The sequence below is a fragment of the Bos taurus genome, chromosome 23, assembly GCF_002263795.3.
Source record: "Bos taurus isolate L1 Dominette 01449 registration number 42190680 breed Hereford chromosome 23, ARS-UCD2.0, whole genome shotgun sequence".
NCBI classification, from domain to species: Eukaryota; Metazoa; Chordata; class Mammalia; order Artiodactyla; family Bovidae; genus Bos; species Bos taurus.
Window position 1 is genome coordinate 12,494,085 of NC_037350.1, and position 26,708 is coordinate 12,520,792.

The following is a 26,708-nucleotide window of genomic DNA, read 5'->3' on the forward strand; positions in this document are numbered from 1 at the left end:
CAAGGGCAGTTTTTCTTTTCTTTTTTTTTTTTAAGAAAGAATGTACAGAATAGAAGTGTACAAATTAAGCATAGTCTTATCTAAAATTTTATTTTATTTCAGTCTGAGTATTGCCACTTGTTCAAATAGCTCACATAAACCCATTCCATCCAAAAAGGAAATATAAAATGCTTCTAACAGCGTAAGACCTATCCAAAGGTCTTCCAATAGTGTCCGCATGCAAAAAAAAAAAATCTAAATGGAGTTAAGCCATAAACTGGATGTTCTTATTATCTGTGCCGTAAGAAATATTCAACATCAGTTTGGTTTTAAAAACCCATCAAATATCAGTCATGGCAAGGAAGATCACTGAGCTGACTTCTGATAACTAAGTTATGTTATCACTGAACGTAACATATCCTACATGATCGCTGCCATGCGGAAGACCTTGGGGTAGGGGCTTTTCATAAGTAACACAAGCACCACTTGCACAGGGATGGCCGGGCATTCCCAGAGCAGCTGTGTGCTCCTGACTTCCTCCACTGCTTCTTCCTCACCATGGTACTCAAGCCTCCAAAGCCGAGAAGGCAATGCTCAACCTCACTGAAGGCTTTTACAAAGAAGACTAATGAAGGAGATGTTGTGAGGTACAGCTAAATACTAAAAGTGATGACGATGATGAGATCTTGAGTACTTGAGCCTATTTATATTGCCTTGGATTCACTGATTTTGCATGTTAGTCTGCTTTCTATCTCACAGGACACTGTGGAGGATTAAGTGAGATAAAGTATGTGACAGTCTAGTTTGTGTCTGCATAACCAGTATATAATATTCCCATCCTCCTCCCCATCCCCAAAGAGGCTAGTCCTTGAACTTTCAGAGTACTCTGTAAAGAAGAAATTAGTATTTCTATCTGCATCTGTGTCAGCATGATTCTAAATTTCTCCCGAGAGTCACTTCTCTTTTGTAAAATAAACTTTATACTATTTGAAATATACGTGAAGCTTCATTTTTGTTCAGGGTTTTTAACTTCTCATTGTGAAAAGTTACTTCTGAGGAACTGAAACCCCAGAAGGTAACCATAACAAAAACATGTTCAGTGTTTTTTTATATTTTAAATGATGGTTCAAAGGCAGACTTGTAGACTTGTATCTCTTCAGGAGATGGAAGGCAAATGCAGCCTCTGAAGGGAACTGTTCTAATTATTGCCTAAAAAAGTAAAGTTATACAACTAGATTCAAGGACATAAGACAAGGCACTACATTAAAACTAGGATGACTGAACAACAGTTAGGGGGAAACAGCTGAAAGAGTAAAGGGAGAGAGATTTAAGAATAATCTGAGTTGGGACAAGGATCCATCAGTCCTGGATGCTTCTGTTATCTGAATATCTTGAATCACATGATTTCCTGTTTTACCTTCTACAATGTCTCCACTGAAATTTCAAATCAGCATTCTCACAGAACTAAATAATAGTTATCATTGTGTTGGGATTCAAAATTTCAATCCAGTAACCATCAGGATCTTGAATAAATGCCAGGCCTTTCATTTTACCTGTAAAACAAAATAATTTTCATTATTTGAGAGACCTAAAAAAATATATATATATATAAATTTAAAATAATGTTTATTAATTCAAATTTTATTTTACATTTTAGTTAATTACATTATTTCGTTTATAGTTTTAACTTCAAAAAATCTATTGGTGTGGCCCAAATGCACGAGTTTCAGAATGACACATTTTATCTTCTACACATAGCTGTAAACCAACTCTCCTGAAATAAACAGTGGGACTGGCTGTATCTTGTAGGTATCAGGTAACTACTGCACCTGCACAATGTAACTTCATGCAGCTAGTTGAGTAGTCACAGAAACTGCCTTATTTTAAAGAGGAAAACGACAGCAGATGCTCAAGAGAGCCGGTAGCATGGCGCATCTAGCCAGCCAAGGGACCCAGATGCTTGGTCATACACTATTCTGTGTAACCCAAGCTGTGCCAATCAGATTCTTTCTCCCAGGACCTCATGACTGGGACTGAGAGGGTAACAGGTCTAGGAGTAGAGTTGTTTGCCTAAATGGAAAAAGTGTGACCTCAGAAATTTATTTTGGTACCAAGATGCTGAATTAGTTTGACTTTTATCTCTGGCTCCTCTCCTCAAGATCAGCCTCAGAGGAACACAGATAAAAAATGGGGGGGAGAAAAGTATGATGCCTCTGATGTGACAGTTGGGGAGAGAAATGGTAGGGGTGAGGTGGTGACTATTTTAACCCACTTTGTGTGGAAGGGGTACTTGTGGCCAGACCACAAGGCAGGCCATCGTGGCTGTGGGAGAATAAACAAGGAGTTTTACTAGTTTGGCTCTTGCTTCTCCCAGTGCCTTGGGCCTCAGCACCTACTCCCACAGTGCGGGAGGTTCGAACGACTGGTTCAGATGTCCTCGGGGGTAGGTAAGGGCAGAAAAACAGGTGGGGAGCAACTCATCTCCCAGAGGTTACACGTGCCACACAACCAGAGTTAGGGAAAAACAATGCCAGGAGCGTCTCCTACAAATACTACATCAGGGACAAAGGGGGAAAAGGATATGACTACAGAATGTGAAGTATTTGTCTTAACTCTTATTTTCTCTCTCTGCCCTGCACATGTCCCTGATATCACTTGGAATTTTAAGAACCAAGGTCTGGTCTTCCCCCACTCACATTGCCTGATGGCAGGAGGAGAAGGGGATGACAGAGGATGAGATGGTTGGATGGCATCACCGACTCAATGGACATGGGTTTGGGTGGACTCCTGGAGTTGGTAATGGACAGGGAGGCCTGGCGTGCTGCGGTTCATGGGGTCACAAAGAGTCAGAAACAACTGAGCGACTGAACTGAACTGATGGTTGGAATAGCTAATAGTTTCAGTAAAAAAATAAAAACAAACCCACCCAAATCTCTGAGACCAAAATAATAAGAATTTGAGGAATATAACTATAAAACAAACAATGGATTATAAATTCTAACTGAAGAACAAATATGAGATTGATAGACCAAGAACTATTGAAATATGTAAAAACAATGAGGAATATTAAATATAACCAATATGAAATAAGAATAAGAAAATATTAAAGAAAGTCAGCAAAAATTAGAAATCAAAATTATAATGAAGTGAAGTGAAAGTTGCTCAGTCGTGTCCGACTTTTTGTGACCCCATGGACTGTAGCCTTCCAGGCTCCTCTGTCCATGGAATTCTCCAGGCAAGAATATTGGACTGGGTAGCCATTCCCTTCTCCAGGGGATCTTCCCAACTCAGGAAATGAACCCAGGTCTCCTGCACTGCAGGCATATTCTTTACTGTCTGAGCCACCAACGGAGCCCAAGAATACTGGAGCGGGTAGCCTATCTGTTCTCCATGGGATCTTCCAGACCCAGGAATTGAACTGGGGTCTCCTGCACTGCAGATGGATTCTTTACCAGCTGCGCAATATAAAAGGAAGTCAGCAAAAATTAGAAATCAAAATTATAATAGGTGAAATAATACAATAGATGAGAATACAAAAGACGAATATAAGAACAGATACATCTGAGGAAAAATTAGCTAATTAGTATGCCAGTTTGAAGAAATCCCCAGAAGGAAGTCAAGGACAAAGAAAACAAATATAAAAAGCTTCTAGGACAAAACAGAAGAAAATAAAGGAACACAAATCAGCAGATTTTTCAGCAGCAGCACTGGATGGGAAAAATAAGACAACAGAGTTGTATTTTCAAGACTGAAGGAAAATAAACCTAAGGTTTATAGACAACAAAACTGTCATTTATATATATATAAAGGTGAGGTTCTGGGGTATATGGAATGCCTCAAGAGTTCTGCCTCACAAACCCTTTGAAAGCAGTTTTGGTTGAGGTACTTAATAAAGGGACAGAAAAATCCAAAAGATGTTACAGCAAGAGATATATGGAGAAAAAAATATATACCTTTACATATTTATTATCTTAAAAAAACAAGCCAAAGAAAAAAGAAAAATAAATCAATACTATCCCAGCCTGGGTATAGTAAGATAATGGAGGTAGAAGGGAGCAAGTTCTTGTTTTACTGGGGAGGATGATTTTTGGATATCAAATCTCCTAATTGGAATTAAAAAAAAAAAAAAAAAAGATGGAAATGAAACAGTGAAATATTCCAAATTAAAAATTTTAAAAATAAAATGGGATGGCAAAAATAGATCTAAATAAAATAATTATAATACATGTAAATCCAACAAAATCCAGATACATACTATTGTCAAGAGACATACCTAAATCATAAGGACATGCCAAAGTTGTAAAAGGATGAAAAAGAAAAACCAAATAATTATGAACTGAACAGACTTGCTGTAGTTACATTAAGAGCAGAAGAAACAGACTTTAAGGAACTTAGTTTTTGGGTGGCTAGATAGACCTGAGATAGTAAAAGCTGGTGGTCACTGAGAAATGGGCAGGGTTGAGGGGTGGAGAGGCGGCCTCGGTCTTTGGCGGCTCTCCAGATCCTGCAATTAGTCCCATGTGAAGCCACCCTCGAGTTTGCCTTTCGGTTTCCTAAGGTAACTCAGTGTGCTTCCAATCATTTCTCTTTCCTTAAGCTGGTTGGAGTAGGATTCAAAGTCACTTGCAACCAAAAGGTTTAACTACAACAGGACCCTCTGTGAGTGCTTAGTAAATGTCACAGAACTAAAGAGAGGCCTGAAGAAAACAAGTAGCAGACTCACCATCATCAGGTTTCTTCACAAATTTGATTCCCAGTTCTTCAAATCTTTTACAAGCACCATGAACATCAGGAACAGCAATTCCAATGTGACCTTAGGTAAAACCGCCCCCAAAACAAGGCAGAGAGAAAGAAGGAAAAATTACAACAGGGTATCCATGTGCCACAAGTGGCTTCCAAAACTAGTTAATTTCAAAACACAAGGCATCTGTAAACAGACTGAATCAAGTTGGTTCAAAACCTATAAAATATTAAAGAACAAGAATCTAAGTGGCTGGGTATAATAATTAGTTGCTCTAAATTATAAATTATTTGACATAAGCCCAATATTTGCTCATAAAGAGTTCAATCTGTTAATAACCTACTTAAAAAAACAATATCCATTTATTCATGCTTAATAAGCTAATTGTTGATAATGACTATATACCAGTCCATTTAAACTGATAATCCTGGCATTTGATTGAGAGATTTTAGATTAAGGCAGAAGTGTATACTAGCAGAAATTAGGATTATTATTAACCATCATTTTTGGTTTTGTTCTTTAATTTAAAAGTCTACTGGAAATACAGTACTGAGACTGAAAAATGAAACCATGGTGAGAGAATAAGTGTAAAGTTTAGATTGACATGATGAAATTATATTCCTAAATAAAATTAGGATTCCCTGGTGGCTCAGATGGTAAAGAATCCACCTGTAATGCAGGAGACACAAGTTCAATCCTTGGGTTAGGAAGATGCCCTGGAGAAGGGAATGGTTACCCACTCCAGTATTCTTGCCTGGAGAATTCCACAGACAGAGGAATTAATCCTCTGTCTAATTCCACAGGGTATATAGCTTCACCAAGAGTTGGACACAACTTACATGTGGAAATAAAAATAGCCATACTAACAAAAATCTAAAAATTAATGTTTTAGATTGCTTACAATCATAAATAGGTACCCAATGCAAAATCACAAAACCATAAAAGTGTATTACACACAAATAGGCAAACATACCAAATCCTCGAGGGTCTGAATTGCCACTGTGGTAACTCTGGGTCTCATCATCTTCCGTGCCCCAATTGCTACAGATGGAGAGAAAACATAATTCTAAGTGACCTGGAGAATAGAAATTCTGAAAAGAAAGCTGCAACAATCTTTGAAATCTTTCCATGTATATATGCTACTTAATACACTTGGTCTAATCTCTGCTACTGTACACGTTAAGTTTTCAACAACAGAAAGAGCAAACAGGCAAAGAATGATGAACTAGACTAAGGAGACAATAAAACTAGGCATCTGGATAAGAATAAAAATGATAATAATAGCAACTACCATTCATTGTGCTATGGACTTTATATTTCATGAAGCCCTCAAAACAGCTGCATGGGTTAGATCTGAGCATCTCCATTTTACAAATGAGACTGCCACTTAGGGAGGTGGTATAACTTGATCACAGAGCTGTCATCAGAGGCAAGACTCAGGCCAGGTCTGTCTGACTCCAGAGCTGTTCTGATTCAGGAGACACATGAAATAGCACACCCTGAAACAAATCTGTTTTGTTTATTTTTAAAGACTGCACAAAAACAGCATACAGAATAAAACAGAAAGGAGAATGCCTATGACAATCTCAGCTGTAGTATCCAAACATTCATTAGCTACATTTTGACAAACATCTTGCCATTTCATTATTACATTCTCTGCAAATGATCTCATTTGCCCTACTTGCACCATAAGAACAATATAAAGATCCATGAAAAAATACTCAAAGATATTGTTACAAATGGAAAGTGGTTAGATAAGACCCAGTTTGAATTAAGCTGGTAAGTAAGGGGGAAAAGTTTAAAAAAAAAAAAAAAGCTTCCAAAAAATGTAGAATATATAAACAAAATAAAGACTCATACTTACTGTGTCAGTTCAAGTGTAGCTTTTCTGGAGAATACCCATGCTACTTTTTCATCTTTATCTTTTGGGATGTCATTTTTATCCTCATAAGCCAAGAAATAGAGTGAAAATTTCATAGTGGGGAAATCAAGTTTCTGGAGTAGTCTGAAATTAAATAACAAGCCTGACTCAACTTACAAGAAAAGTCGATTAATACTAAAATCAACATGACGATATTCGAGTTCTACTGAGAATAAGAACAGTACACAGTGAGGCTGTTTTAATAGAAAAAGCAAGGAAAAATCAATAAAAAAGTCTAATTAAAAAACTTATCTGTAAATATCAGTGAAATTTAAAAAAATTAAATGTAAACTTGTAATTCATCAGTTCTTCAAATACAATGAAAATTAGCTGGATTTATGATACCTGGATAAGTGTCAAAAGATATCTTCAAAAGAAAATTTTGTTTTTCAGTGGAAAATATAATGTCTCACACCTTTAGGATATATGGCATTCAGTTACTGTGCCAAAACTCCTAGGAAGATAAGGTGAGGACAGGTGTTAAGAGAGGGCAGATTAACAGCACAGAAGACATGAATGTCCATAATAAAGTGGTTGACAGTACCAAATACTGCAGAAAGGTCAGACAGGATTAAGTTTGAGGAGAAGTGAGTAGATACAGAAAGGTCCTGTGAGGGCAGTTTCACCAGCACGCACAGCAGAGGCTGGAGAATGGGAGGTGAGCAAGTGGGATCTATCTGTACAGACAGTCCTAATGATGGGATGGACCGCAAGAGAGCAGAGAGCGACAATTATCCTACAATAGAGAAGACTTAAGTTTCTTTTGTAGGTTGAAAAGAGCAGTGGAAAAGGAGAGACTGTGAGAGGAAGTGCACGAATTCCGCATCCTGAGGTTCTGAAGAAGATTCAACAAAGCTGTGGCTTCTAAAATGAACTTAGAGTGTGACGTTATTTCGCAAGGAGTAGGGTGAAATGAGGATACACACAGTATAGTTTTCTTTAGATTACGGAGGATTAAATGCTCAAAAATGACTTCATTCAACACCAATAAGAGGGAATGACTGAAGCATAGCAAATAAAAAGTTTCTAGAGTTCTGTTCCAAATCTTCTACTTATTACTGCTATGTAATATGCCTTAGCCCACTAAGATCTACCCACTGACTCATCACAAATAGCTCTTACTCAAACATGTTTATGATGAAGTGTCATACAATTCAAATACTCCAATCACAAAAAACTCGCTCTGCACCTACCAAAGCAGACTGCCTAAGCTCTTACAGACCAGTCAAATGGAGCATTTGAACGTGTTTTACACTGCTCTTCTCAGCACAGCATTATCTTTCACTAGAACATCAAGCTGTACTCTTGTGTTAGTCGCTCAGGCATGTCGGACTCTTTGCAACCCCATGGACTGTAGCCACCAGCCTCCTCTGTCCATGAAATTCTCCAGGCAAATAAAATGAAGATATACGTTTAAAAAAAAAAAAAAAAAGAATACTGGAATGGATTGCCATTTCCTTCTCCAGGGGATCTTCCCAACCCAGGGATCGAACCCAGGTCTCCTGCATTGCAGGCAGATTCTTCACCATCTGAGTACTCTATTTGGGGCTCTTTAAAAATAGTGTCAACACTGGAGTTGTTTGGACCTGGATTCAAATTCCAGCTCTGCCATGTTCCCACTGTGGGATTTGGTGCCGTAAGTTAATGCCTTTAAGCTTTGGTTTCTTCCTTTCCATGTAAAATGGAAATATAAGCTATTTCATAAGCCTTTTGTGAAGACTGAATGAAAGAACATATAAAGGGCCTGGCAAATAGCAGACGTTCAATACATTTGTTTCATTACGTCCTTTAAATATGTCATGGTGCGTTAGTAGCTAAGTCGTGTCCGACTCTTATGACCCCATGAACTGCAGACTGCCAGGCTCCTCTTTCCATGGGATTCTCCAGGCAAGTACACTGGAGTGGGTTGCCATTTCCTTCTCCAGGGGATCTTCCCAACCCAGGAATCCAACCCAGGTCTCCTGCATTGCAGGCAGAATCTTTACTGACTGAGCTATGCGCAAAACCACTTTTTCTGGAAAGAATGACAAGAAACTGTTAACAGCCGTTATCTTTGAAGAGAACTAGGAGAGGGAGGCTGTCATTTTTCACTTTGTATTTCTCGGAAGCAGTCAGATTTTCTAAATATAGACATATACTGTATTACTTGACGTTTTCTCTTAATGTCAATGAAGGTTATCTAGGCAGTAAATTAAAGATTATTTTACTCTCTATACTACCAGAAATAAATAAAAACCCTCATATTATTTAGGGAAACAAATCAAGAAAAGCAAATATGTTAAAGGTATCAAATCAGTGAATATTACTTATTTGGAAAAAGAGAACATATCCTATAAAATGGGACAGATGGTCAACTTTAGGTAAACTCACTAAATTTTCTAAATAATGTGTCTTTATAGCTATATCTTTTCTGAAGAAAACAAGAGGCTAAGAGTGGCCATAACATCAAAATGGTCTGGGCACGTTAAGGATTTAACTGGCAGCTCTCAGTGAAAAGGGAGTTAGAGAAAATGCAAGCACTGGTGTCTTGCTGCCCAGTGAACCTGGCTGGGAGCCTAGTCCCAGACTCCTGGCCAAAAGCACTTTTGTGACCTTTGAAGCAAACTTTAATCTATTTTTAAAATAGATCTGAAAACATTGCCTATATTTGCAAAGCTATGTATTTAAACATCACAGGTACCAACAGTTTACTTACGTCATTCCAAGAATTCTCGTATAAAAATCCAGTGACTTCTTAGGATCCTTAATTCGCAACATGGTCTGCTGCAAGAGAAAATCCTAAGGGGAAACAGTATGTATTCAGTTCAATTCAGTTCAGTCACTCAGTCGTGTCTGACTCTTTGCGACCCCATGAATTGCAGCACGCCAGGCCTCCCTGTCCATGTATTAAACACCTTTAATTTTTACTACTTGTTACCAACATTAGCTTTGCTTTCTGTAACAAGATACCAACAGCCCACTATGGCAATCCCTTAGTCCATCATGGCTTTATTATTGCTTCTGTTCAGTCCATAAAAGCTATGCTGAAATTTGTGTAGCTCGGTCAAAGAGTTGGGTTTAAAAAATTTTTTTTTCTATAGATTTCGTGCCAAGTTCTGTAAAACAAGTTCAACAACCCTGTTTATCCTATCCCTATTTCTATTCTATCCTAAAATCTTTTTAAGCAGCAATCTGGATCTCAAGAATCCTAAAGAGTTCATACTCATTGATCAAGATATTGCCCTTCTAAAAATCTATCTAAGGAAATAATTAGAAACTTTGACAAAGATTTATGTATAAAGACATTCATCACCGCATTTACAAAGTAACTGTGTGCCAAATACTGTTCTAAATGATTTACAGAAATTAACTTATATGATCTTCATAACAACCCTCCTTATGATATATATATTATATATATATATATATAATGTATATATTATACCATCCCCATTTTACTATTGAGAAAGTAACTGGCAGAGAAAAAAAAAACCTCAGTCCAAACAGTTTGGTTCCAAAGTCCTTGCTTTCAACCACCTTGCTAAACTGCCTCTAACAATGAAGAAATAGTTAGATAAACTAGTTGTTGTTGCTTAGTAGTGAAGTCGTGTTAGACTCTCTGCAATCCCATGGACTGTAGCCCACCAGGCTACTCTGTCCATGGGTTTTCCCAGGCAAAAATATTGGAGTGGGTTGCCATTTCCTTCTCTAGGGGATCTTCCCGACCCAGGGATTGAACCTGCATCTCCTGCTTTAACACAGGCATAATAGAATATATGAAGACATTTAAAATGCTGTTTTAGAAGTATGTGGACATACATACGATATTATGACATACATGTTATATGTCAATTTTATCTCAATAAAGATGGCAAAAACAGTTTAGAAAATGGAAAGATACACCACTTTTCTGATTGAGAAGACTTAATAAGATAAATACATTATTTCTAAGAAAACACAGAGTAATATAAATTCCAAAATCATTTAACCTTAAAAAAAAGTCTATATATGGCAAAAAGATTAACAAATACATTCAATGTTAATGGATTTATTCATAAAAGTAAAGGCATATAAATCCTTTGCTGCCAAAGTATTATTTGGATGGTATTTAAAAAAACAAGCAGTGTTTGCTTTTTATAAAATGATTTAGTTATTCTATGCTCAGGTAACAGTTTTCTTTTTATCACCAAAACATTCTGTTAACTCTCTGTAACAGAATGTTAAACCACTCTGTTACTTCTGATAAACACTCAAATGATTTTGGAAAAAAGTTTCTTTAAAAGTTACTAAAAATCACTGTTTATTACTATTGTTCTAAAATATTGTTTGAAATAAATATATCTTGTGTCTAAAAAAAGACTTGTGCCTAAAAGTTGATGTCTTATCTCATGGGACAGTTTTTAACTTTGTCTCTCCCTTTGGGTGTTCAGTTGCTAAGTCGTGTCCAACCTTTGCAGCCTCATGGACTACAGCCTGACAGGCTCCTCTGTCTTTGGGATTTCCCAGGCAAGAATACTAGAGTGGGTTGCCATCTCCTTCTCCAGGGGATCTTCCCAACTTGGGGATAGAATCCTCATTGCCTGCATTGCAGGTGGATTCTTTACAACTGAGCCCCCAGGGATGTCTTTCCCTTATTATGCTCTAAATTCAGAACAGTAAAAGATGTCTTTTATGCTCAAAAAGTTTCAGGCTTTCTCGGTTAACTGCTAAGCAACAAAGATTTGCTCCTCTGCCTTACAAAAAGAAAGAATAATAGAAATAATCAGTCTTTTGCAGGAGTGGGAGAGGCCAATTTCCAAATTTAATTAATTTAAAACTACTGTGCAAAAACGTTAAAGGTCCAATCAGGGATGTTTCTAGTACATGTATTATGTGCCTACAATATAATCCTGACAAAACTATAAAAAGCAGAGCCGGGAATGAACCAAAGGATCAAGGTATAAGATTTTTTTTTTTTTGGTATAAGACATGAACGTAGGGCTTCACTTTTTACGAATGTCCAATGGCTCCAGCACTATTTGTTCAAAAAATCTATCCTTTCTCCACTGAATTACTTTTGCATCTCTGTGAAAAATTGTTGGGTTTTTATTAGTGAGTTTATTTCTGGGTTCTACTCTTTTCCACTGATCTATATCAGTTGTAACTTACACAGCATTTGGCATCATCATAAAATGGTTTGAGTGAAGTGTAGAAACCTTATCTCTCCTTATATCCCTTTCCTCTCTCTGATTTATAACTGTCTTAAAATATTTCCACTGCTGGGCCGGGGCAGAATGCTAGGTTTTCCGTGTTTCTCCACTGATAACAGCACGAGGGGAAAGACTGTTACTGCCTGGCAAGACGAAATCATCGCTCCCTAGTCTTCTCTGATGCTACCGTAGCACAGGGAGGTTGAGCACCTTATTATAGCCAGTTGGCTGGAAGACTAAACTCCCCACTCAGCCTCTGCTGGCACAGGTGTGGCTGAGGCCACTGTTTTCTCTATGGGATTTGGTTGTAGTAGAGCACTTGTTGTCTAAAAGTTTTCTGACTTATCAGGAAATACTGTGTATTTCCTGGTCCTGTGGGTAGAGAAAGTAAGCATTCATTCGGCTTTTTTGTGTGTGCATCCATTGGCATTTCCAGATCACTAAGCCTTTAGCTCTAAGTCTGGGCTATATGAGGCAGAGAGAAAACCCAGGAAACTTACTGCCATGAGGTTCCTAGGGTTTCAAAGTCCCTACCCAGTCTGCCTTCTTCTCTCTGCTTTGCAGAGTCTTCCTATTTTTGTTTTATATAAGCATATCTTGTTTCATTGCACATCACTTTGTTGTAGTTCACAGATACTGGTTGTTTTTTTCCCCCAAATTGAAGGTCTGCAACAATCCTGTGTCCAACAAGTCTATCAGTGATACTTTTCCAACAGCATTTGCTCACTTTGTATCCCTGATCACATTTTGGTAATTCTCACAATACTTCAAACTTTTCATTACATTTGTTATGATGATCTGTGATCAATGATCTTTGATGCTATTATTGTGATTGTTTTGGGGTGCCATGAACCACATCCACATTAGATGACAAACTTAATTGAAAAACATTGTGTGTGTTCTGACTACTCCACTGACAGACCACTGCCCCATCTCTCTCCCCATCCTCAGGCTTCCCTATTCCCTGAGACACAATACTGAAATTAGATCAATTAATAACTGTGCAATGGTCTCTAAGAGTTCAAATGAAAGGAAGAATTCCATGTCTCGTATTTTAAATCAAAAGCTAGAAATGATTAAGCTGAGCGAGGAAGGTGTTTCAAAACCTAAGACAGACTGAAAGCTAGGCCTCCTGCACCAAGTTAGCCAAGTTGTGAAGACAAAGAAAAAGCTCTTTAACGAAGTTAATAGTGCACTCCGGTGAATACACAAATGATAAGAAAGTAAAACAGCCTTATTCCTGATATGGAGAAAGTTTTAGAGATCTGGATAGAAGATCAAACCAGTCAACATTCCTTCAAGCCAAAGCCTCATCCAGAGAAGGCTCTCTCTCCCATTCTAGAGGGCAGAGAGAGGTGAGGAAGCTACAGAAGCAAAGTCTGAAGCTATCAGTGGTTGGTTCATGAAGTTTAAGTAAAGAAGCTAGTTGCATAACATAAAAGTGCAAGGTAAAGTAGCAAGTGCTGATGTAGAAGCTGCAGTGAGTTATCCAGAAGATCTAACTAAGATAATGAACGAAGGTGGCTGCACTAAACAGACTTTCAATGTAGATGAAACAGCTTTCTATTGGAAGAAGATGCCATCTAGGATGTTCACAATTGGAGAAAAGTCAGTGCCTTCGAAGCTTCAAAGGATAGGCTCATTCTCTTATAGGAGCAAAAACAGCTAGTCACTTTAAGTTGAAGCCAATGCTCATTACCATTCTGAAAATCCTAGGGTTGTTAAGAATCATGCTGAATCTCCTCTGCCTGTGGTCTTTATAAATGAACAATAAAGCCTGGATGATAGCGTATCTGCTTACAACATCGTTTACTGAATATTTTAAGCCCACAGTTGAGACTTACTGCTCAGAAAAAAAATAAGATTCCTTTAATACATTCATTCAAAATGCACTTGGCCATCTAAGAGCTCTGACGGAGGTGAACAATGAGATTAATTTTGTTTCCATGCCTGCTAACACAATATCCATTCTTGCAGTCCATACATCAAGGAGTAATTCTGATTCCCAAGACTTATTCTTTAAGAAATATATTTTGTAAGGCTATAGCTGTCATAGATGATGATTCCGCTAATGAATTTGGGCAAAGTAAATTGAAAAACTTCTGGAAAGGCTTCACCATTCTAGATACCATTTGGAACATTCATGATTCATGGGAAGAGGTCACAGTATCAACATTAATAGGAGTTTGGAAGAAGCTGATTGCAACCCTCACGGATGACTTTGAGAAGTTCAAGGCTGCAGTGGAGGAAATAACTGCAGATGTGGTGGAAATAACAAGAGAACTAAAATTAGAAGTGGATCCTGAAGATGTGACTGAATAGGTGCAACCTCAGGATAAAAGTTTCAATCTTGCATTAGCTAAACTTTCAGAAATTTTTATACTTGTCTGAACTGTGTGTTCTCGTCTTAATAACAGTGAGGCCAACTCTCCATGGAGCCTATCAACTCTCTCTCCCAATGAATTTTCAAATGTGATGCATTACCCCCAGCAAAAGGTCTTCTTCAGGTTCAACTAAGCATTCAGAGTCACAAGACAACTATAGGCTAGGAGGCTATCCGTCAGAAAAACACAGTTTACCAACAGAGTGGTGTTAGGTGTCTCTCTTCAGCAAGAGTTTGGAAAAGAATCTATACAGCTCGGGTGCAGGGAGAAGATCCACGTTAGGGCAGGATCACCCTGGTGTCGAAGCCCTGTGTACCACTATCTCTAGTAGCAACTCCACAGGCACAGCTTTCAGAATTTTCACATGGGACAGTGATAAGAGTCACTGAATTCAGGCATACCCAAAGCTATATTAGATATTTATAATTCTCCCTTTGCAGATGCAACCTTCCAGTCAAGTTATTTCTACTGAAAGCAATATTGCCAAGTAGCAAATAGCATTTTCGTAGGAAAGAGAGCTGCTGCTGCTGCTGCTGCTGCTGCTGCTAAGTCGCTTCAGTCATGTCCGACTCTGTGCGACCCCATAGATGGCAGCCCACCAGGCTCCCCCGTCCCTGGGATTCTCCAGGCAAGAACACTGGAGTGGGTTGCCATTTCCTTCTCCAATGCATAAAAGTGAAAAGTCAAAGTGAAGTCGCTTAGTCATTTCCGACTCTTAGCAACCCCATGGACTGGAGCCTACCAGGCTCCTCCGTCCATATGATTTTCCAGGCAAGAGTACTGGAGTGGGGTGCCATTGCCTTCTCCGAGGAAAGAGAGCTAGAGATAACTAAAGGTCAGATTCTTATCAAGGAAAAAAAGCCTAACTTTTTAACCCCTAGGTGTCACATCTCCTATGAATTAGAAATGGATAAAGTTTTGCTTTTTCCTGACTTAAAAAAAAAATTGCAATTGCCTTCTGTGAAAGTTCATTTTGGAAAAAGAAGTGTATTTGAGGGGAAGACTATTTACTATGTGACAGCTGGAGCACATGGTTGATATACTATGCTATGATACATTTTTTTTTTTACTATCTTTTTCCTACTATTACTTCTCTGATTCAACCTATGTCAGAGAATAACAGTTGTTCCAGAAAATAATTCAGCCACTTCCTCTACACTTATTGTCCTATCTAAATCGATTTCATGTGGTTCTTTCCTTCTTCCCACTCAACAGCTAACAACATACTGCAAGTATACTTGACCTATAAATAAGGAAGACAAAAACAGGTAGGAGACACAAAGGAAATTAGTTTTATTTTAAAAATTACCTATGGTATTTGTAAACATACCTGCACCCGACTACTCTTACAACAAATAAAAGAAACAGGAATATCCTGGAAGCCCTCAGTATCATGAGGCCTTTCAAATCTCATGCAAAGGGAGAAAAACATACACAAGTAGGAAAGAAATATTAATAATTCTTCAGAGGCAATGTGATTCAAATGCTGGCTCTCTCTGTTACCCTGAGTAAATCATTACTTTTCTTGAACATCAGTTTTCACATGTTTAGAATGGAAATAATAATGGTTTTCAGCTCTTAGGGCTGAGTTGGAAAATAAATGGGAAAATGCATGTAAGTGCTTAGCAGAGTACTGTCTCAGAGTAAGTTACTCTACTTACTATTGCTCTTGTTGTTATTATTATAAAATATATCCCAGAATTTGTACTACCAACTATTGCTTTTGATTCCCAAGTCTGTATTCCCCAGCCCATACCTCTAACCTCAGCTCTGGATTTACATCTCCATCTGTCTACTCATTTCCACCTGAGTCAAATATCAAATTAATCACAGCCCAGATAAACACTCCTACTATTAATACATCCCCCTCAGGGAATGTCTCTAGAATCCCTTGTTAGCCCAAGTCAGACATATGGACAAATCTTCCTAGTTCCTAGTTTCTTTCTGCCACTCCTTCTGTAACCCAATCCAAGCGTTGGATTGGATCAACCTGACTGCTCAAGTCCCTCTGGAATCTTTGTCCTTGCCTCTCCAATGATCACTACTACCTTGCTCATGTCTTCACTACTTCCTGCCTGAGCGAGTGTCCAAACCTCCCTGGAGGGCTTCCCTGCTGGTCACGTTGGTCAGGAGCTGGCTTTCCAGTGCAGGTGGTGCGGTTTGATTCCTGGGTGGGAAGCTAGGACCCCACAAGCCTTGCCGCCAAAAGAACCAAAACATAAACACAGAAGCAACATTGTAACAAAATCAATAGACTTTGAAAGTGATCCACATTAAAAAAAAAAAAAAAAAAAAGAAGCCTCCCAGGTCTGTCTGCTTCTTGTGAGCTTCAGTTCAGTTCAGTCGCTCAGTCGTGTCCGACTCTTTGCGACCCCATGAATCGCAGCACGCCAGGCCTCCCTGTCCATCACCAACTCCCGGAGTTCACTCAGACTCACGTCCATTGAGTCAGTGATGCCATCCAGCCATCTCATCCTCTGTCGTCCCCTTCTCCTCCTGCCCCCAATCCCTCCCAGCATCAGAGTCTTTTCCAATGAGTCAACTCTTTGCATGAGGTGGCCAAAGGACTGGAGTTTCAGCTTTAGCATCAGTCCTTCCGAGGAAATCCCTGGGTTGATCGCCTTCAGAATGGACTGGTGGGATCTCCTTGCAGTCCAAGGGACTCTCAAGAGTCTTCTCCAACACCACAGTTCAAACCCAAATGCAATCCAGAGTGATGCAATCCAGAATTCTGAGAACGCTACCAGACTGAGCTTTCTATAATAAAAACCCAGTTGTGTCATTTCTGGGTTAAAGATCAGAATTTCAATGGTGCCTTACAGCTTTAAGAAGAAAATCCCCAAAGCAAGCGCATACAGTTGTTGCATACTTCTCTAACTTCATCTTTTGTCATTACTCCACTAAACTGGTCATCTTAAATGGTTCTGATTTCATACTCTTAGCAGTTTAAAAAAAAAAAGAGCATGCACCCACCATAAGTGTGTGTGTGTATATATATATATATCTTTTTAAAATTATACACAGAAATATACTAAAAAAACCAAATATATTAAAAATGTATTTGCCAAACAAAAATCTTCGCAGGATGAGAAAAACGAACCAAGTGGGAATGTTCATATTTTCTCTGAGAATCCCAGTGACTGCTTTGTGTACCTCACCATTAACTCCACTGCCTTATAACTTCAGTCTCATTGTATACTTGCAAGTCCCTGCATCGGTTCTCTATTTTCACTGTGCTTTTATATAAACTACAGTTCTCTCTGCTGAGAAAAGTCATTCATCCATCTAGCCACTGTCCTTATTCTTTCCTTTCCATTTTTCTTCCCTCAATCCCTGCACCCAATTCTACCTAGCTACCTCCTTTGTATTCGGTAAAACCCAACATAAATGTCACCAGTATGCTTGTCTAAAGAACCCCATGAACAGTAAGAAAAAGCAAAAAGTTCGGACACTGAAAGATGAACTCTCCAGGTTGGCAGGTGCCCAATATGCCACTGGAGATCAAGGGAGAAATAACTCCAGAAAGAATGAAGAGACAGAACCAAAGCAAACACAACACCCAGTTGAGGATATGACTGGTGATGGAAGTAAAGTCCAATGCTGTAAAGAACAATATCGCATAGGAACCTGGAATTTTAGGTCCATGAAACATGGTAAATTGGAAGTGGTCAAACAGGAGATTATGTGGGCAAGAATCCCTTAGAAGAAATGGAGTAGCCATCACAGTCAACAAACAGTCTGAAATGCAGTACTTGGATGCAATCTCAAAAATGACAGAATGATCTCTGTTCGTTTCCAAAGCAAACCATTTAATATCACAGTAATCCAAGTTTATGCCCCGACCAGTAATGCTGAAGAAGCTGAAGTTGAACAGTTCTATGAAGACCTACAAGACCTTCTAGAACTAACACCCAAAAAAGGTATCCTTTTCATTATAGGGGACTAGGGGACTAGAATGAAAAAGTAGGAAGTCAAGAGCTACCTGGAGTAACAGGCAAATTTGGCCTTGGAGTACAGAATGAAGCAGGGCAAAGGCTAATAAAGTTTTGCCAAGAGAAAGCACTGGTCATAGCAAACACGCTCTTCCAACAACACAAGAGAAGACTCTACACATGGACATCCCCAGACGGTCAATACCGAAATCAGATTGATTAAATTCTTTGCAGCCAAAGATGGAGAAGCTCTATACAGTCAGCAAAAACAAGACCAGGAGCTGACTGTGGCTCAGATCATGAACTCCTTATTGCAAAATTCAGACTTAAAGAAAGTAGGCAAAACCACTAGACCATTCAGGTATGACCTAAATCAAAGCCCTTAAGATTATACAGTGGAAGTGACAAATAGATTCAAGGGATTAGATCTGATAGGCAGAGTGCCTGAAGAACTATGGACGGAGGTTCATGACATTGTACAGGAGACAGGGATAAAGACCATCCCCAAGAAAAAGAAAAGCAAAAAAGGCAAAGTGGCTGTCTGAGGGTGTGTTACAAATAGCTGTGAAAAGAAGAGAAGCAAAAGGCAAAGGAGAAAAGGAAAGATATACCCATTTGAGTGCTGAGTTCTAAAGAATAGCAAGGAGACATAAGCAAGCCTTCCTCAGTGATCAATGCAAAGAAACAGAGGAAAACAATAGAGTGGGAAAGACTAGAGATCTCTTCAAGAGAATTAGAGATACAAAGGACACATTTCATGCAAAGATGGGCTCAATAAAGAACAGAAATGGTATGGACCTAACAGAAGCAGAAGATATTAAGAAGAGGTGGCAAGAATACAAACTATGCAAAAAAGATCTTCATGACTCAGATAATCATGATGGTATGATCACTCACCTAGAGCCAGACATCCTGGATTGCAAAGTCAAGTGGGCCTTAGGAAGCATCACTACAAACAAAGCTAGTGGAGGTGATGGAATTTCTTTTGAGCTATTTCAAATCCTAAAAGATGATGCTGTCAAAGTGCTGCACTCAATATGCCAGCAAATTTGGAAAACTCAGCAGTGGCCACAGGACTAGAAAAGGTCAGTTTTCATTCCAATCCAAAAGAAAGGCAATGCCAAAGAATGCTCAAACTACTGCACAATTGCACTCATCTCACATGCTAGTAAAGCAATGCTCAAAATTCTCCAAGTCAGGCTTCAACACTACATGAACCGTGAACTTCCTGATGTTCAAGTTGGATTTAGAAAAGGCAGAGGAACCAGAGATCAAATTGCCAACATCCGTTGGATCATCGAAAAAGCAACAAGAGTTCCAGAAAAACATCTACTTTTGCTTTATTGACTAGGCCAAAGTCTTTGACTGTGTGGATCACAACAAACTGGAAAACTCTTAAAGAGATAGGAATACCAGACCACCTGACCTGCCTCTTGAGAAATCTGTATGCAGGTCAGGAAGCAACAGTTAGAACTGGACATGGAACAACAGACTGGTTCCAAATCAGGAAAGGAGTACGTCAAGGCTGTATATTGTCATCCTGCTTATTTAACTTTATATGCAGAATACATCATGAGAAATGCTGGGCTGGATAAAGCACAAGCTGGAATCAAGACTGCCAGGAGAAATATCAATAACCTCAGGTATACGGATGACACCACCCTTATGGCAGAAAGTGAAGAAGAACTAAAGAGCCTCTTGGTGAAAGTGAAAGAGGAGAGTGAAAAAGTTAGCTTAAAATTCAACATTCAGGAAACCAAGATCATGGCATCCGGTCCCACCACTTCATGGCAAATAGATGGGGAAACAATGGAAACAATGAGAGACTTTATTTTGGGGGGCTCCAAAATCACTGCAGATGGTGACTGCAGCCATGAAATTAAAAGACGCTTGCTCCTTGGAAAAAAAGCTATGACCAACCTAGACAGCATAGTAAAAAGCAGAGCCATTACTTTGCCAACAAAGGTCTGTCTAGTCAAAGCTATGGTTTTTCCATTAGTCATGTATGGATTTGAGAGTTGGACTATATAGAAAGCGGAGCACCGAAGAACTGATGCTTTCTAACTGTGGTGCTGGAGTATACTCTTGAGAGTCCCTTGGACTGTAAGGAGATCCAACCAGTCCATCCTAAGGAAATCAGTCCTGAATATTCATTGGAAGGACTGATGTTGAAGCTGAAACTCCAATACTTTGGCCATCTGATAAAAAGAACTGATTCATTGGAAAAGACCCTGATGCTGGGTAAGATTGAAGGCGGGAAAACAAGGGAATGACAGAGGATGAGATGGTTGGATGGCATCACTGACTCAATGGACATGAGTTTGAGTAAACTTCGGGAGTTGGTGATGGACAGGGAGGCCTGGCATGCTGCAGTCTATGGGGTCGCAAAGAGTCGGAAATGACTGAGCGACTGAACTAAACTGAAGAGTCACCAACACTAAAAGTATTCCCTGACCTCCTCATCTACCACTCAGATGGGAAGGGACATCAAGTAACTGTATCAAAGAGGACTGACAGAGACAGTAAACAGAATGTCAGGAGATCACTATTTGGGGATAGCAGCATTGGCTTTTTGAAGCAAGTTAGTAAGTCTGCCCGGGATGTGGTGTAGCTGTATATTCTTTGATCTGCCTCTATGACAAAGATGCAAATGATCAACAAACAAGTTGACCTTCTACCACTTTCTCCTTTCCAAACCAGGTCCTCATCACTTTTCTCACCTTTTAGGTGTCCTCATCATCTCTAGGCTTAGATCTCTCCAATCTATTCTATAAAATGATTTGAATCCCTCAGTGGTTCCCCATTAACTACATGAAATCCAATTTTCTTAGAAGTGACACTCCAGGCTCTCTCCAAGATCTGGCTTCAACCTACCATTGCAGTCTTCTCTACCACTGCTTAAATAACTTGAACCAAAAACACATAACTCATTTCTCCAGAACACGTTTCACACTGCATCTTTCTGCCACCTCACCACAGTTTTGCTCAGATGTCTCCTCCACCTAGAAGCCTTCCCATGCAACCATCTCCTATGTGATGTTGGGATCCCATCTATCTTTCAAGGTCTAGGCTCACCCCCACCTTCTTCTTGACTCACTCCCTGATATCCACAGTTAAAATACAACCTTGAATTGTATTGCTTTTCATAGTTTAGAGATCATAGATACATTTTATCCTTATAGCAGCTGCTTTTACAAACTCGGCCCAAGTGTCCTGCTAAGATCATTATGGCCAATGATAGAATTAGGGATTCAAACATAGGTCTTCAGCCTCCAAATACTCTGATTACATATCATACTATAGACGCTACTGACCTGCAGCATGACATCCCAGAGTGTGAAGTCAAGTGGGCCTTAGGAGGCATATAACAAACAAAGCAGGTGGCAGCAGTGGAACTCTAGCTGAGCTATTACAAATCCGAAAAGATGATGCTGTTAAAATGATGCACTCAAAATGTCAGCAAATCTGGAAAACTCAGCAGTGGCCACAGAACTGGAAAAGGTGAGTTTTCATTCCAATCCCCAAGAAGGGCAATGCCAAAGAATGTTCAAACCACCATACAATTGCGCTCATTTCACATGCTAGCAAAGTTATGCTCAAAATCCTTCAAGATAGGATTAAGCAGTACCCCCAAGAACTCTGAGATGTACCAGCTGGGTTTAGAAAAGGCAGAGAAACCAGAGATCAAATTGCCAACAATCGTTGGATCATGGAAAAAGCAAGAGAATTCAAAAAAAAAAATCCATCCACTTCTGCTTCATTGACTATACTGAAGCCTTTCACTATGTGGATCACAAAAATCTGTGGAAAATTCTTAGAGATGGAAATACCAGACCACCTTACCTGACTCCTGGGGAACCCGTGTGTGGGTCAAGAAGCAACAGTTAGAATGGGACATGGAACAACAGACTGGTTCCAAATTGGGAAAGGAGTACAACAAGGCTGTATGTTGTCACTCTGCCTCGTTAACTTATATGCAGAACATCATGTCAAATGCCAGGATAGATGAATCCCAAGTTGGAATCAAGATTGCTGGGAGAAATATTAACAAACTCAGATATGCAGATGATACCATTCTAGTGGCAGAAAGTGAAAAAGAACTAAAGAACTTCTTGATGAGGATGAAAAAGAGGAGAGTGAAAAAGCTGGCTTGAAACTCAACGTTCAAAAACTAACATTATGGCATCTGGTCCCATCAGTTCAGTTCAGTTCAGTCACTCAGTCGTGTCCGACTCTTTGTGACCCCATGAATCACAGCACGCCAGACCTCCCTGTCCATCACCAACTCCCGGAGTTCACTCAGACTCACGTCCATCGAGTCGGTGATGCCATCCAGCCATCTCATCCTCTGTCGTCCCCTTCTCCTCCTGCCCCCAATCCCTCCCAGCATCAGAGTCTTTTCCAATGAGTCAACTCTGCATGAGGTGGCCAAAGTACTGGAGTTTCAGCTTTAGCATCATTCCTTCCAAAGAACACCCAGGGCTGATCTCCTTTAGAATGGACTGGTTGGATCTCCTTGCAGTCCAAGGGACTCTCAAGAGTCTTGTCCAATACCACAGTTCAAAAGCATCAAATCTTCGGCAATCAGCTTTCTTACTTCTCGGCAAATAGAAGGTGACAAAGTGGAAGCAGTGACAGATTTTATTTTCTTGGGCTCCAAAATCACTCTGGACAGTGACTGCAGCCATGAAATTAAGACATTTCCTTGGAAGGAAAGCTATGACAAACCTAATGCATGCTAAGTCACTTCAACATGTCCAACTCTTTACAACCCTATGGACAGTAGCCCGCCAGGCTCCTCTGTCCATGGGATTCTCCAGGCAAGAATACTGGAGTGGGATGCCATGCCCTTCTGCAGGGCACCTTCCCGACCCAGGGAATGAACCTGTGTCTTTTTATGATTCCTGCACTGGCAGGTGGGTTCTTTGCCACTAGTGCCACAAACCTAGATATCATATTAAATAGCAGAGACATCACTTTGCCAACAAAGTTCTGTATAGTCAAAGCTGTGGTTTTTCCATAGTAGTCACATAAGGCTGTGAGAGTTGGACTATAAAGAAGGCTGAGTGTTGAAGAATTGATGTTTTCAAACTGTGGTGCTGGAGAAGACATGAGAGTTCCTTGGACAGCAAGGAGATCAAATCAGTCAGTGCTAAAGGAAACCAATCCTGAATATTCATTGGAAGGATTAATGCTGAAGCTCATGCTCCAATACTTTGGCCACGTGATGGGAGGAGCTGACTCTGGAAAAGACCTTGATGCTGGGAAAGACTGAATGCAAAGGAGAAGTGTGTGGCAGAGGATAAGATAACTAGATAGCATCAACAACTTAATGGACATGAATTTGGGCAAACTCTGGGAGATAGCAGAGGATAAGGAAGCCTGGTGTGCAGTAGTCCATGGGGTCAGAAAGAGTCAGACACGACTTGGTGACTGAACAACAAGAGATGCCACCCTTTAAAATCTCTATCTTCTGTGCTCCCACAGTGCTTTATAATTCCAATATATATAATCCCAGTTCCACCTTATGTTATAGTTGGTGTATGTTTGGTGCAGGAAGGAACTTCACTTTTTTGTTTATTTCAATATCCCCCAAGGTACCTATCATGCTCTTTACATATATCAGATGATCAATGATCATTGAATTTACGCCTTCTTTGAGTCAAGTTTCAAAACACTATAGTCAGTATCTAGAAGCAGAACAGGGTGGAGACTAGAGTGTGGGCTCTCCCTAGGCAAATTACTCAGCACCACTGTGCCATTGTCTACTTATATGTAACATGGAAATGAGTATGCTTCCTCGCACAGTTGTGAGGATTAAATGAAGTAATGTACTTAACAATGGAGAAGGAATGGCAATCCACTCCAGTATTCTTGCCTTGAGAATCCCATGGACAGAGGAGTCTGGTGGGCTACAGTCCATGGGGTCTCAAAGAGTTGGACAGGACTGAGCAACTAAGCACACGCACTTAACAAACCAGGGTCTGGCACAACTCCACACATACCAGCTACTAGTACTATTACACAGTCCATTTTATGTCCCCCATATGGCACCTCAAGAGCGAAAATGACTAATTCCCAAAAATAATTCCTTCAAATCAAGAGAAATCTACTTAAATTAAGAATGCATAAATTAAGATCACAGGGATTGTATTCAATCAATTTCATCAAGCTCTCTTTGGAATCTTTTTTTTTTAATAGTCCAGTATATAAAATGTCCAATTATCTGGGAAATTAATTTACACTGAATAACTCAATCGGTATTATGTGAAATAACAAGGTATTTAACATTAAAGAGTGTAAAAATAAGATAAGTGTGAGAGGAAATGTATATATTTATTTCTTCCCCCTTAGTCTTGCAGTGACTAACATTTTTCCTAAGCTAAGTATTATCAGGTGGTAGTCAAAGGCTTTAGCAATTAGAAGTGTTTGACTCTTCACCCTGAATGTAAAAAGCAAGCAGGGAATAAAGTCAGCAACTGGTCTTAAAGGTCTGTACAAAGCACACACTCAATCTTCAAGGAATTAGAGCTTATCCAGTCAAATGAATGCATACAAAGGCATTTGCAGACAGTGTTGAGTATGCTGGAGCAAACCCCGGAGTGGCTGCCCTGTCTGAACTTGATAAGGCCTGTAGGCACCACACCTGAGTGAGTTACAACTGACTCTCAGTACAAACACGTTAAGCAAGCTGAAAAGCCTTCCTATGCAACCAGTTATTCCTCTCAATGGGTCTCAGCTGCAATAAGAGGATCAGTGAAGGAATTTCCATGATTCTCTTTGGACCTAAGCTCCAGGATTCTAACATTCCTCCCATGGGGCACTAAGCCCAAGCAGAGGAGTAAAGCTGTTAACAACTGTAAAGGCCAACCTAAAGCGAAATTCTGGGCGCGGTTAAAGTCAGGAGCCATCAGATTGGTTTGGAGGAGTTAAACCCGGGGCCAGGGCAGTTACAGAAAAATGACAGGGTCTTCCCTGGTGGTCCAGTGGCTAAGATTCTGCACTCTCAACATAAGAAGCTCCCAATGGATCCCTTGTCAGAGAACTAGATCCCACACGCCACAACTAGGAGTTCGCCTGCCACATCTAAGACACGCCGCAAATCGATAAAAATAAATAATTTTTTTAAAAGAAAAAATAAAGAAAAATCATCCAGGCTGGGAGGATCCGGCGGCACGTAGAAACTTTCGACCAAGACTTGAGTTCTGAAACTGCTCTTACCCGCCAGGGCTATTGACCTGGGGAACACTCACAACCCACAGACAAGGACTCTGATCCTGACTGAGCCAACGTTTCAGGTAACTGTCCCAAGTCAAACAAGGTAGAGCAAGCAGGGTCACAGTCTTTCAAACAACTTAAAAGAAACGGATGCTTTCTCTGATCTCCTGTTGGGACAGCCCACTCCGATCCGTCCAAGGCGGGCGGAAGGGCAGCGGTGGCCGGATGAGGTTCAAGTCCAGAGTTCGAATCATCCAGCCCAAGCCGGGCCTCGTTGAGCCCGGGAACTGCTCCCTCTGGGGGCCCCAGCCGCGCCACGCAGAGGGGGCCCCGACTCGGGAAAATTAGGTTCTGTGCCCACCTTGGTGCTGGGGTCCGGGTCGGAGCAACAGCTGAGGGCAGCCTCGTCGGTGAGGCCGCCGGACGCGGGCTGTGGTTCTGCCATGGCCGCACTGCTGTATCACGGACGACTGTCCCCGGGAATGCAAGACGTACCCACACTCCGCCGGCTCCTAAGCGCTTTTCACCAGCGCCGGCGCGACTGCGCCCAGGGGCGGGCGCCGCTGACTTCCAGCCACTCGCTTGCTGGAAAGGAAGTTGGCTTTCTGCTGATTGGGTCCCAGTTCCTCCGCCCACAGCGCTCTACGCCCAAGACTACAATTCCCAAGGTGCTTTGCGTATGGTGGAGGCCTGCGTGTGGTCTTAAAAAAAAAAAAAAAAACCAAACCCAAATCGGCCCGAAGAAAGTGCGGTTTCTCTATGTCGCTTGATAACCTAATTTTGTTTCCATTTAACTATTAAAGTTTAATAATCACCCATACCTCAAGGCTGCCACGTGGTAGGAGATAGGAATCTGATGAAAAGAGAATTGGGAGCTATAATTTTTAAATTATAAGGACCCAAAACGATTTTCTCAGTTTAACCAGCAGAGGATAATTAAAGCAACTCTGACTTAGTGAAAAACCTAGGTTTCGAGTTTTGGCTCCACTATTTATTAGTTCTAGGAGCCTGGAATAATTACTGACGTTTCTCTGAGCTTCCTTGATGGATTTTGGTGAGGATCAAATACGATTTAAGTTACGGTTTCACTACTTATCTAAATGTCCATGACTTTCATTGTCTTTTATGTTGATTTTGCTAAGGCATGTATTTTAATTATGTTCATTGGACGACTTAGTCATCACTGTGTTTTGGTGACTGGCACATAATAGATTGTTGATAAATACTTCATGTTGTTAAGACTAAATGATCATGACCAGTGTAAAAATAATTTAGAAAAGGACTTTATGTTAATAAATGAATGAGGCATGAGATTTGACAAGAGTTTCTAAGTGAAGAGCAGGGTCTTTCTAAATTAGCAAAAAG

General features: G+C 40.1%; 1 protein-coding gene across 1 annotated transcript; it reads right to left on the reverse strand.

The window, feature by feature from the left end:
• Positions 1-69: 69 nt before the first annotated feature.
• GLO1 (glyoxalase I) lies at positions 70-25,832 on the reverse strand. Its single transcript, NM_001083496.1, has 6 exons — positions 25,705-25,832; positions 9,337-9,419; positions 6,585-6,725; positions 5,694-5,761; positions 4,703-4,792; positions 70-1,532 (listed from the first exon to the last, which is right to left on the reverse strand). Exons 1-6 carry the CDS (start codon positions 25,786-25,788, stop codon positions 1,444-1,446), a joined length of 555 nt encoding a protein of 184 aa, NP_001076965.1. The 5' UTR covers positions 25,789-25,832; the 3' UTR covers positions 70-1,443.
• Between the last annotated feature and the right edge of the window lie 876 nt (positions 25,833-26,708).